Source organism: Mustela erminea, chromosome 3 (genome assembly GCF_009829155.1).
Source record: "Mustela erminea isolate mMusErm1 chromosome 3, mMusErm1.Pri, whole genome shotgun sequence".
Lineage (NCBI taxonomy): Eukaryota > Metazoa > Chordata > Mammalia > Carnivora > Mustelidae > Mustela > Mustela erminea.
Genome location: NC_045616.1, coordinates 88,752,578 through 88,765,345, shown reverse-complemented (window position 1 = coordinate 88,765,345; position 12,768 = coordinate 88,752,578). Strand labels below are relative to the sequence as shown.

Genomic DNA, 12,768 nt, shown 5'->3' with positions numbered 1-12,768 from the left:
TACAGTGACAACTAAGGAAGGGGTAAGAGATTTCTTTTAGAAGAAATAAGAATGTTCTAAAATTAGACTGTAAAAATGGTCACACAACTCTGTGAATATACTAAATTATGTGTATATACTAGGTTAATTTTATTTAATTTGAATTAAATCTCAATAATGCTGTTAAAAAAGAAATACTGCTTAAACGCTAGTATGATTAACCACAGGAATCCACCAGTGTAATAAAAAAATACCAAAAGTTTCTAAGACCCAAGAATGCAGCTATCTTAGATACCTTACCAGTTTTGATCTCCACTCCTCATGACTGAAGAGGCTAAACAGAGCTTCTCTCGGATGGACCATGGCTCTGTAGGGCCAGTACTCAGCAGCTTGTGTTCTAAAAGGAGAAAAGTCTTAGAAAACAACTACTGAGGCACTAGTTCTAAGGCCCAAAGGAAGGACTAAAAGCCTAACGCAAAAACATCCCACCTTGTAGGAACAAAGTGAGTTACTACACACAATCTTGATTTTCACCTCTGTCCTAAAAAATCATCACTATTCATTCCCTGCAAATTGCGCTGAATATCTGTCAAAACATTCTACTTCGTTAAATGACATGGCTACTTTGTTTTATTTTAAAAAGGCAGGGGAGAATGCCAGCGTAAGAATAAGGCAGTTCTCCCTCAAGGCCCAGTTTTAAGACTACTCGATTCCAATTTGAACGCCAGGGCTTCTTTCCCAGGATTCCCAGCAGCCGCTCCCCTCCCCCCATCCCGCGCCTCCTGCCCTGCCTCCTTCTTAGCATAAACTTGTTTACTTCTCTCCGTACTTCAACCTCCCTCTAGCTGTCAGGCCTAAAATAAATTCTCAGCTAAGTGTGCGAAACAGGAAAATGGCTCAGATCCACATAACACTACTTCCCTAGCGGCCGAAAAAGCTAAGAGTTAAAGTACCCCATTTCTCTGGGAGACAGACCACGGGCCTCACAAACGCTGGCCAGAAACGAACGGCTGAGAGCCGGTTGGTTACTCCCTATGGCTCACAGAATCTCTTTGTCTGCACACCCAGGTCTCCTGAGCCCCTTTATCTCGCATTCCGCAGAGTTCCCAAACACACAAGGATTCGCTGAGCTGCTTCTCTCAAATCTCCGCAGCCTCCCTGAGACACAACACCCTGCATTTCTTCTGGGCCTCTAATCGTTAGTCTTCACGATACGGCCAAGCGCAGGTCTCTCAAGACCCTGAACTCTTGGGCAATGATTGCTCCTAATCCCCAAACGTGTGACAGAAATCTGGTACCTAGTCTGTGGTCTAAAAGGCCTTCCACGCAAAAACAGCGGACATACTTACTACCCGTTCCTGTCGCCATCTTGGCCCTGAAGTCTCCAGCCCCCTCAGGGAAGACGGTCTGGCACCGCCGATGCCCGGGAACTCTGGGAAATAGAGTCCGGCAGTTTGTTCGCGATGCCTCCTGGGAAACGTAGTCCCATCCCCAGGAAGAACAAGTCTTAAACCAGGCTTCTTGAGTGCTCCTGGGAAGGAATGTGCTAAAGAGGATGGCGCTGAAGCCTCAGAATATCCTTTAGGTTTCTTAGAAAGAAGCTCCTAGGGTGCAAAGAAAAGTGTTAAGCGCGAAGAACTGTAGGCGGCCCAAGTCCAAACGCCGTCAGTTGGTAACCCGGACCCACATTAGAAAGCAGAGGTCAAGCCAGAGCAAACGGTCTACCAGGCTCAGCCGCCCCCTTTCCTTGCGCTGATTGGCAGCTGCAGGCTTGGCGGTCTGATTGGCCGAACGAACGCAGCGCGTAATTTAAAACATTGTATCAGTAACAAAGGTGCGCCTCGTGGGTGGAGTTGTGCTCTCAGACGACGAAAGTCCAGGTTCGGCGGCAGGGTGTGTTAGCCGGTACCAGAGGAGGAGCGAGTGTCGCGTCTTCGGTGAGTTTAGGGCTGTGCCAGAGCCCAGCTGCGGTACCAGTTCTTGCCCTCGAGGGATAGGCTCTTAGAAACCGAAGCTGCCGCCACCCCCTCCCCCTTTTTTTAATACCTCTGTCCTCCCTTGGGGCCTAGAGTGAGGTTGGAGAAGGAGCCTAAGGCAAATATACCTTCTCCTCTACACCGGTGAGCGAGGCACCCTAGTTAGTGTATGGCCTTCTGCTTTTGGAAAAGCGAGGTATCTTCATTCTTTTTGGCGGTCGGAAATGCCTAAGACAGGATTACGTGATTAACTCTTTCTCTTACCCCCTATCCCTCTACTGGCATTTGAAGGAATAAGGGAGTAGGAATTAAGGCAGCGAGAGGAAGGTGTCCTGGGGCAAGGAAATTGTTTCTTAAAATTTGCAGCCCCTTCTGTCCCTTAAGGTTCCCCTCCCGACCCACTCTTGTCTCTTTGTAGACCTAAGCTGCCCCTGCTGTCATGTCTCAAGGGATCCTTTCTCCGCCAGCCGGCTTGCTGTCAGATGAGGAGGTTGTAGTCTCCCCCATGTTTGAGTCCACAGCTGCAGATTTAGGGTCTGTGGTACGCAAGGACCTGATATCAGACTGCTCTGTCATCTCCACCTCCCTGGAGGATAAGCAGCAGGTAAAGGAGTTGGACAGTGGCTTGTCAGCAGAAAGTGATAGCCTCAGTCTACCAGTTGTTGTTAACAGAATTAGTATGAGGTCAAAGACAGCAATCCCAAGGGTCTGAGAGATCAATTCAAAATTAGGAGCAGGACAAGTCAAAAATGTAAATTTGTGTGTCCATAAGAGCTATTATTTGCATTCCATTAATGAAAGATACTCACGTGCATACTCAGTCCTGTGAGGGAAGGCTAATAGTTCTCTTCTTCACCGTGAGGCCTAGATGTGTTAAATAATTTGCCCAATACCATATTGCCTTTTAGTATGTTTTTAATATCAACTGTAACTTCCATTTATGGAGTCTTTATGCCAAACTGGGGTTTCTCAGCTGCAGCATTATTAACATTTGGGGCCAAATAATTCTGTTTTATGGGGCTGTCTTGTACCTTAAGATGTCTAGCAGCATACCTGGCCTCTACCCACTAGATGTCACTAGCTCCTTCCCACTGTGACAACCAAGAAACTTCCCCTGACGTAGCTAAATGTCCCTTGGCAGGGAAATAGTGCTTGTTGAGCACAACTCTACTAGGATGTCTCCTCTTTTATAGAGAAAATTTCATGAGAGCAGGAGCCTTGGTAATATCCCTGACTGTGGACTACCAGAGCATTAGAGTTCCCAGGCCATAGTAGGTAGATCTCTAAACGTCTGTTGAATGAAGTGGGTTCTATTATTAACCCAGTTCTATAGATATGGAAACAGAGGCGGGAATCTAAAGAACTTGTTCAAGATGTCATACTTCTAAATGATGGAATTGGAACTCAAATTTAGGTTCGTCTGCCTCCAAGGTGCTTAACTACTATGTTTTGCTGTAATACCACAGTCTGATTTGCCTACCAGTTAACCAGTTCTAATTCAGAAAGTCAGTGTGGTAGGCCATGTTTCCAGGATACTGAAGACAGTGAAGGGTGATAAAACAGTGAAAAAACCCATGTGGGTTGGAATGATTATGGAGCTATAGAGTAGCTTTCTGTACAGACATTTGAGGTGAAATGGAGGTAGTGTTAGCAGATTCTCTGGAAATAAGCTATGTTTGCCCATCTGCTTGGAAGTAATTGCTGATTCCGCCCTGGAATTCTGCCACAGGTTCCATCAGAGGATGGTACAGAGAAGGTGAAAGTATACCTGAGAGTTAGGCCCTTGTTACCTTCAGAGTTGGAACGACGGGAAGATCAGGTGAGTGTCTAAGGCGGGAGGATTTAAGATAGAATGATGCAATACAGTAAAGGTTCCCGGGATTGTTTCCTTCTGTGATTTTTTTCTTTTTACCCCTTCTCAGGATTGTGTCCGTATTGAGAATGTGGAGACCCTTATTCTACAGGCACCCAAGGATTCCTTTGCCCAGAAGAGTAATGAGAGGGGAATTGGACAAGCTGCCCATAGATTTACCTTTTCCCAGGTATGGAGCTACTACTTTATGAACAAGAACCAACATATTAGGGGCAACCTAATTCTCTCTTTAGAGGGGAAGCTTTTCAATTGATCGTGAGATCCATTACATGTCTATAATTTTGGGGACTCGTGTGCAAGTCAGTGCATCACATACTTTATGTGCATTAAGTCCCAGCATTTCCCATTATTATTATCATTCTTGTCCCTATTTTCCTGATAAGGATACTGTGACTCAGTGAAGGTTATGTTGTTGAATCGGTAGTGTTAGGCCTTGCATCTAGAATTATCCATCTCCAAAGCCCACACCTGTGATTACTGTGTTGCTCTAAGGCCCACACAATGGCCTTAGAGACTACTGAAGATCAGAGGCAAAGACCAGGGTACGATCCCTCCATTCCTGATAGTACCTGGAAATATTTGTTGATTTGGATGAAAGAGGCACTGGCAGAGAGCAGTTTAATTTTCAGTGTTTGGAGAGCATCTGGCAGCACTGCAGGAAGAGGTTGCTTGAGTGGTCTCCAGAGCCAATCACCCAGGAAGGGACTTATCTGCGGAAGGGACTTATCTGCTGGCTCTGTACAGGAGGCAAGTGAGAGATGAGGAATGGGCTTCTGAGAAATTGGGTCTGTCTCTAGATCTTTGGGCCAGAAGTGGGACAGGCATCCTTCTTCAACCTGACCGTGAAGGAGATGGTAAAGGATGTACTCAAAGGGCAGAACTGGCTTATTTATACATACGGAGTCACCAACTCGGGGAAAACCCACACAATTCAAGGTGAGTGAGTAGTAGCCCTCACAGAATTGCTGATTGGCCTGTAATGTTGCTTTTTTGTTTTGTTTTGTTTTTAAGATTTTTTAATTTATTCGTTTGAGAGAGAAAGATAGGGAGAGTGCATGAGCAGGGGGGAGGAGAAGAGGGAGAAGCAGGGAGCTCAACATGGGACTTGATCCCAGGACTCTATGGGATCATGCCCTGAGCTGAAGGTCAGAGGACAGACACTTAACCAACTGAGCCTTACAGATACCCCTGTAATGATGTTTTTGAATTTGGGAAGAACACTCAGCTATCCATCTTTCACCATGTTTCCAGGTACCATCAAAGATGGAGGGATCCTACCCCGGTCATTAGCTCTGATCTTCAATAGCCTCCAAGGTCAGCTTCATCCAACCCCTGATCTGAAGCCTGTATTCTTCAATGAGGTAATCTGGCTAGACAGCAAGCAGATCCGACAGGAGGAAATGAAGAAACTGGCCCTGCTAAGTGGAGGCCTCCAAGAGGTGAAGTGCTAGGTTTACAGAGGTGGGGATAAGAGGACAAATCTGTGGAAAGCTGTGTGCTTATTTTCTCCCTGGGCCCCTCCAGGAGGAGCTGTCCACCTCCTTGAAGAGGAGTGTCTACATTGAAGGTCGAATGGGTACCAGCACCAGCTTTGACAGCGGCATCGCTGGTCTCTCCTCCAGTCACGTGACCAGCAGTAGCCAGTTGGATGGTATGTACCATGACTGGACTTTGTACCAAGTAACAGTAGAAACCCACTCCCTTGCTCCCAGCAGCTGCCAGATGTATAGACCAAAGGTTTCAACCTAAGCTGCTCCTTCTAAGGCCCCCACAGGCCGAAGGGGAGATGGACTACTCTAGAGTTGATGCTGTGTACATGGGCTTCTTCCCCAGAAACGAGTCACCGATGGGCACAGCCAGACACTGCCCCTGTGAGTGTCCCTGCTGATATCCGCTACTCCATCTGGATCTCCTTCTTTGAGATCTACAATGAACTGCTTTATGACCTGTTAGAACCACCTAGCCAGCAGCGTAAGAGGCAGACTCTGCGGCTATGTGAAGACCAGAATGGCAATCCATATGTGAAAGGTATGGGAAGTGGGGGAGGCTGCCAACAACCCTGAAAACGGACTTGGGAGAAACCTGGACAAGTTAGGTGCTCCCGTCTTTTGTGCACCTTTCTCTTTGCCTCAGATCTCAACTGGATTCATGTTCAGGATGCTGAGGAGGCCTGGAAACTGCTCAAAGTGGGTCGTAAAAACCAGAGCTTTGCCAGCACCCATCTGAACCAGAACTCTAGCCGCAGGTGATGGGCTGTGGGAGTCAACTTTTCATAAGTTCTAGGAAACAATAGTCCTCTGCCTAGTCATGGAAGATACACAGTGACTTTTCATTTTTTCTTGATTTCCAGTCACAGCATCTTCTCAATACGGATCCTGCACCTTCAGGGGGAAGGGGATATCATCCCCAAGATTAGCGAGTAAGTTTTTCCCTTTAGAAATGTGGGCTGATGGGGCGCCTGTGTTGTTCAGTGGATTAAAGCCTCTGCCTTCAGCTCTGGTCATGATCCCAGAGTCCTGGGATCAAGCCCCACATCGGGTTCTCTGCTCAGCAGGGAGCCTGCTCCCCCCCCCGCCCCCGCCGCCATGCCTACCTCTCGGCCTACTTGTGATCTCTGTCAAATAAATAAATAAAATCTTTAAAAAAAAAAAAAAAACAGAAAAGTTTAGAAATGTGCGCTGTTTGGTTATAAATGGTACAGAGGCAGGGGTTAAGGGAAGTCCCTAAGAGTTATTACTTTTATTAGAGTCTTGCTCTGCTTTCTTGGGTACAGAGATCCTTGGTGGGTCCTCCCCTCCTGAGAACTATGTGAAGGGCTGGAAAGCTCATAACATGTGGGGTCCTTATGTCAGATCCTGTCCACCATTCAAGGTTGTCACTCTGTGATCTGGCTGGCTCAGAGCGCTGCAAAGATCAGAAAAGTGGTGAGCGACTAAAAGAAGCAGGAAACATTAATACTTCTCTGCACACCTTGGGCCGTTGTATTGCTGCCCTGCGCCAAAACCAGCAGAATCGGTGAGCTTCTGACCGTAAACTGTGGGCTGGGATGGTCTGGAGCACTGCGGCTTGCTAAGAGACCTCCTGGTCATTACTGGAGATGGTGCTGGGATACTCCAAGAGCTGGAATTCTTTTCACAGCTCTGTTCTCTGATCCTTTGCTAGGTCAAAACAGAACCTGGTTCCCTTCCGTGACAGCAAATTGACTCGAGTATTCCAAGGCTTCTTCACAGGTCGAGGCCGCTCCTGCATGATTGTCAATGTGAATCCCTCTGCATCTACCTATGATGAGACCCTTCATGTGGCCAAGTTCTCAGCCATTGCCAGCCAGGTAAGAAGATGTAGGTGCAATGGTTGTGCTCACTTTGGGCTTGTACCTTTATTTAAGGAATCTGCTAGGGACTAGTTATGAATTCACTTGATTTCCCACCCGCTCCATCCCTAGCTCGTGCACGCTCCACCTGTGCAATTGGGATTCCCATCGCTACAGTCATTCATCAAGGAACAGAGTCTACAGGCATCTCCCAGCTTAGAGATGGGAGCTAAGAGAGATCCAGGCCTTGATGATGACACTGAAAATGACACTGACATCTCCATGTATGGCAAGGAGGTGAGAATGCAAGAAAGCTCTGGGGTAGCAGCTTGATGGCTACATATTTTCCATGCTGCCTTCTAGGTGGGCCTTTACCTTTGTGGGGCATGGACATCTGATCACTTGTGAACTATGTGTCCCTCCAGGAGCTCCTACAGGTGGTGGAAGCCATGAAAGCGCTGCTTTGTAAAGAACGGCAGGAAAAGTTGCAGCTGGAGATGCAGCTCCGTGATGAAATTTGCAATGAGATGGTGGAACAGATGCAACAACGGGAACAGTGGTGCAGGTATCAGCTGAGTGACCACTCTTGGTCTGTCAACTACACCAGAGAGAGAGTGGGGAATAGGGACTAGGATAGAGTTGTGCCTTAAGCTCTGTTCTCCAAACTTACTCCTCCGAATCTTCACTCCCTGACTTTTTCTTCTCCTTTTAAAAAGAAAAACTTATTATTGGGGCGTGTGGGTGACTCAGTTGATTAAGCTTGACTCTTGATTTTTGGCTCAGGTCATGATCTCAGGGCCATGAAATGGAGTCCCCCCGCATTGGGCTCTGCACTGGGTGTGCACCCAGCTTTAGGCACTCTCTTTCCCTCTCCCGCTGCCCCTCCCTGCCAACTTGCTCTCACTCTTTTTTTCTTTTTTAAGATTCTTTTTATTTATTTGACAGAGATCACAAGTAGGCAAACAGGCAGGCAGAGAGAGAGGGGGAAGCAGGCTCCCTGCTGAACAGAGCCCGATGTGGGGCTCAATCCCAGGACCCCGAGATCATGACCTGAGCCAAAGGCAAAGGCTTTAACCCACTGAGCCACCCAGGCACCCCTTGCTCTCACTCTCTTAAAAGAGGACTTATTATGGAGTATAACTGTCACCAGTATTAGTTTCACATGTACAAGCTAAGGATTTGACAATTCCATACATTTTTCAATGTTAACCACAGTAAGTGTAGTCATCATCTATCAGCCATAACATTATTACAGTGTTACTATGCTGTACTTTTCATTTCTGTGACTTATTTATTATACAATTGGAAGTTTTTACCTTTTAATTCCTTTTACTGATTTCAACCATTCCTCCCAACCCCCTACCCCCGGCAACCACCAGTTTAGTTTTTTCTCTGTATTTAAGACTATTTAAAAAAAAGTCTTTTAGATTCCACATAAAAGTGAAATCATATGGTATTTTGTCTTTCTCTGACTTATTTCACTTAACATAATTTCTCAGTCCAAAAAAAAAAATAATTTTAGTCCATCCATGTCATTGCAAAAGGGAAAGATTTCATTTTTTATGGTTGAGTAGCATTCCATCGTTTGTGTTGCATGTGTGTGTCTATGTGTCCCCATCTTCTTGTCCTGCTCCATTTCCGAACTGGGTCGGTTCACCCCTCCTTAGGCAACCTGGTGGTCTGGTCCCCCGCTCCCAGGAAGTCACCATATTGATGCCGAACTTAGTGCGGACACCAGCATAGTGCACTACAGCCCAGAACTCCTGGGCTCAAGTGATCCTCCTGCCTCAGCCTCCCGAGCAGCTGGGACTACAGGCACGCTCCACCACGCCCATACCCCATCTTCTTTATACATTTTTCTCCTCTGACAGTGAACATTTGGACACCCAGAAGGAACTATTAGAGGAAATGTATGAAGAGAAACTAAAGATCCTCAAGGAGTCACTTACAAGTTTTTACCAAGAAGAGCTTCAGGTGAGTTGCCCTGAAAGCAGCCTCAACTGGCCACTAATTCCCATCACTAGCTTGTCTGAGGTAAATAGATTTTATAAACTCTGGTAAGGGGACGCCTGGGTGGCTCAGTTGGTTAAGCGACTGCCTTCGGCTCAGGTCATGATCCCAGCGTCCTGGGATCGAGTCCCACATCGGGCTCCTTGCTCAGCAGGGAGCCTGCTTCTCCCTCTGCCTCTGCCTGCCATTCTGTCTGCCTGTGCTCGCTCTCTCTCCCTCTCTCTCTCTGACAAATAAATAAAATCTTTAAAAAAAAAAAAATAAATAAATAAACTCTGGTAGGGGAGGAATATGTAACTCAGTTTTTTCCTAGTCTTCTTGTACTGTATAGGTGTCAGTCTATGAATTAAGGGTTGGTTGACCTTGAAATGATTTAAGTGTTAACAGGCTTTTTTTTTTTTTTTTTTTAAATTTTAAGATTTTATTTATTTATTTGAAAGAGAGAGCAAGCATGAGCAGGGTGGGAGGGGCAGAGGGAGGAGAAGCAGACTCCCTGCGGAGTGTGGAGCCAGGACCCAGAAGATCACTACCTGAGTCGAAGTCAGACTGAAGTCAGGTACTTAGTCGGCTAAGCCACCCAGGTACCCTGCTAATGGGCTTTTCAAGCATAACTGTTAGGGAAGGTTTTGTTCACCGTTCAGTCATCTGTTCCTGCAGGATTTGCCGGACTCTGGATAGAACTGTGCTCTCTGCTTCCCTCTTAGGACCGGGATGAGAAAATTGAAGAGTTAGAAGCTCTTTTACAGGAAGCCAGACAGCAGCCAATAGCTCAACAGTCAGGGTCTGAACTTTCCCTTCGGCGGTCACAAAGGTTGGCAGCTTCTGCCTCCAACCAGCAGCTCCATGAGGTTAAAGCTAAACTGGAACAGTGCAGAGCAGAGCTAAACTCCACCACTGAAGGTAAGGGAAGGAGAGAGGACAAAAAGCATAGGAGTGGTTCAGAGAAGAACTGTTCTTGAAACTTGGGCCTTCAGATTCCCAACTCCAAGATAATTTTCTCAACTCTGAGCTACATCCCCTGACCTTTCACTCTAGGATGCACATGACCTCCCTTTTTATATTTGCTGCAAATATAAAAGCTACTGTTAATTCAGTTAAGAGGTAAGTCCAAGGCTAGAAAGCCTACATGTTGAAGTTTTCTTGTTTCCTTCCCTCAGAACTACAGAAGTATCAGAAAATGTTAGAACCACCACCCTCAGCCAAGCCCTTTACCACTGATGTGGACAAGAAATTAGAGGAGGGCCAAAAGGTAATTTACACCTTTCTCTGTTACCAAGGATCTTACCTAAGGCAGCTTCCAGCCCTCTATCCGTGGTTCATGTGAGGACCAGGGTTATTGTTTTTTGTGCACAGTCCGGCAGAGTGGTTACTTCATTTAGCTCACTAGCCTTCTAATTTTACTTCTCTTCAAGTGGCTATTCAATTCCTTCAGCTCATTATCTTGGTTGATCTTGGCCACAATGTGGTTCCTACTCTTATTTTTTTCAGAATATAAGGCTGCTGCGGACAGAGCTTCAGAAACTTGGTGAATCTCTCCAGTCAGCAGAAAGAGCCTGCTGCCACAGCACTGGGGCAGGAAAACTTCGTCAAGCCTTGACCACTTGTGATGACATCTTAATCAAACAGGTCAGGGCACCTTATATATATAACTCCTTCTCTCCCATCAGCCCACTCTAGAACATATGTGAGAAAGAAGAATGAGAAGCAGAAGAGAAAGACAGAGGTTTGGGGGCTAGTCTTAAAGGAATAAAATTATTTATTAAGTACAAGGTTACTAATCTAAGTAATCTATAGGCATTTTCTGTTATAACAAACCTATGGAAGTAGATCATATTTCATCCAAAATGTGTAGATTTTAAGAGGCATATGGCTGGCTCAGTCAGTAAAGTTTTATCTTGGGATCATGAGTTCAAGACCCACATTGGGCATGGAGCCTACTTAAAAAAATAAAACTCTGTATTTAAAAAAACAAAAAAGCCAAAATGCATAGATTTTATGAAAGTGTTATTTTACATACCACTAAGACAAAACACTAACAGTTAAGCTATGACAATTGTCATCAGTAAATGCACCCTGATTTCAGAGTGCAAAAAATACTTAGACTAAGCACAGCTTTTTCTTTTTCTTTTTTTCTTTAAGTTTATTTATTTTTGGTAATCTGTGCACCCAGCGTGGGGATCAAACTCATGATCTGAGACCAAGAGTAATATGCTCTACTGACTGAGCCAGCCAGGTGCCCCTAAACACAGCTCTTAATACATAGGCACTACGGCTCTTGGAGGTTAAATAAACTTATTCAAGCTCATGCCACATATTACAAAATGGCCTTCTATTCAGTGCTATTTGTTTGGGTTTTAAAGAAAACACTCCCTACTGAATGATAAGCTCTTATTTTAGAGAATTAATCTTTGTAAAAACAGTTGTTAGTAACTAGGTAGTGGGTGGCACCTGTTACCTTGCACTTTAGTTTCTCTAATACACCAGACGAAAATGTTTTATTTAATTTTATTCATCTTCCTTAGGATCAGACCCTGGCTGAGCTCCAGAATAACATGATGCTAGTAAAACTGGACCTTCGGAAGAAGGCAGCATGCATTGCAGAGCAGTATCATACTGTACTAAAACTCCAAGGCCAGGCTTCTACCAAAAAGCGCCTTGGTGCCAACCAGGAAAACCAGCAACCAAACCAACAGCCCCCAGGGAAGAAACCGTTTCTTCGAAATTTACTTCCCAGAACACCCACCTGCCAGTCAACAGACTGTAGTCCGTATGCCCGGATCCTGCGCTCACGGCGCTCCCCTTTACTCAAGTCTGGGCCTTTTGGCAAAAAATACTAAGGCTGTGGGGAAAGAGAGAGCAGCCATCGCCCTGAGGCAGGTCACTGCTTGAGAAACAGGTCTCTTAAAAAGCTTTACCAATACCTGGAACTGTATCCAGAATGCAATATATATACACTATAGTTATTTTCCTCCCTTTTGTAATATAATCAAATATGTAATCTCATGCTTTTTTACTTATATGGTTTCTATGCACACACAAAGTTGTATTAAATAAAAATACTGTTCACATTTTTTGTTTGAATTCCAAATTTAACAAATTCATTAAAATGGGACTTTTAAAACAGGGAAAAAATTGAAAATTAAACATCACTTGGGCCCCTTGGAACCTTCAACAGGAATGGCAGTAGAGATATGTAACTAGTGGACAGCTAAACTAAGAAAAGCCTTGTAAGAAATGAATCCAAGGGCCATTAGATACTCTAATGTCCTTAATATAAAGTTGTATTAAATATATATATGTACACCTATATATAAAATATAAAATATAGATACCTTAATATAAAATGAAGTGTCGTTCCTGAAGAGGTCACTGACTAACAAACTTGTTCTGGAAATAACAAAGGAAGGCTGGGCCCTGAGCTCAGAATAATCTACAGCATAAATACAGTTCAAATTTATTACAGAGGACATTATAATCCCAGCATATTACCTTCTATTGGAGGTAATATAATATTGAGCATATTACCTCCTACTGAATACACTTGACAGCCCTGAAACCCTCCAAGAATATAGCAAGAATGATTCTCTTTACCTTATCTAAACAAGTGAAGTCGGAAAGAA

The 12,768-nt window shown here is 44.9% G+C and overlaps 2 protein-coding genes across 3 annotated transcripts in view; one reads left to right on the top strand and one right to left on the bottom strand.

The window, feature by feature from the left end:
* The window catches only part of BRD8 (bromodomain containing 8), a 34,660-nt gene extending 33,214 nt beyond the window's left edge, over positions 1–1,446 (bottom strand). For both annotated transcript variants that reach the window (XM_032336604.1, XM_032336605.1), the window contains exons 1-2: positions 1,329–1,446; positions 280–376 (exon numbers count right to left, since the gene is read on the bottom strand). In XM_032336604.1, coding sequence (XP_032192495.1) covers positions 280–376; positions 1,329–1,347 — 116 coding nt within the window. In that variant the 5' untranslated portion in view covers positions 1,348–1,446. The remainder of the gene's footprint in view (positions 1–279; positions 377–1,328) is intronic.
* A 240-nt stretch (positions 1,447–1,686) lies between these two features.
* On the top strand, positions 1,687–12,255 carry KIF20A (kinesin family member 20A). The gene is made up of 19 exons (XM_032336606.1): positions 1,687–1,916; positions 2,374–2,559; positions 3,685–3,774; positions 3,878–3,997; positions 4,626–4,764; positions 5,080–5,267; positions 5,353–5,479; positions 5,662–5,856; positions 5,962–6,073; positions 6,179–6,247; positions 6,700–6,843; positions 6,991–7,156; positions 7,271–7,435; positions 7,564–7,703; positions 9,010–9,112; positions 9,853–10,048; positions 10,306–10,397; positions 10,637–10,774; positions 11,671–12,255. The coding sequence occupies exons 2-19, from the start codon at positions 2,395–2,397 to the stop codon at positions 11,983–11,985; spliced, it is 2,664 nt and encodes an 887-aa protein (XP_032192497.1). The 5' UTR covers positions 1,687–1,916; positions 2,374–2,394; the 3' UTR covers positions 11,986–12,255.
* Positions 12,256–12,768: the final 513 nt, after the last annotated feature.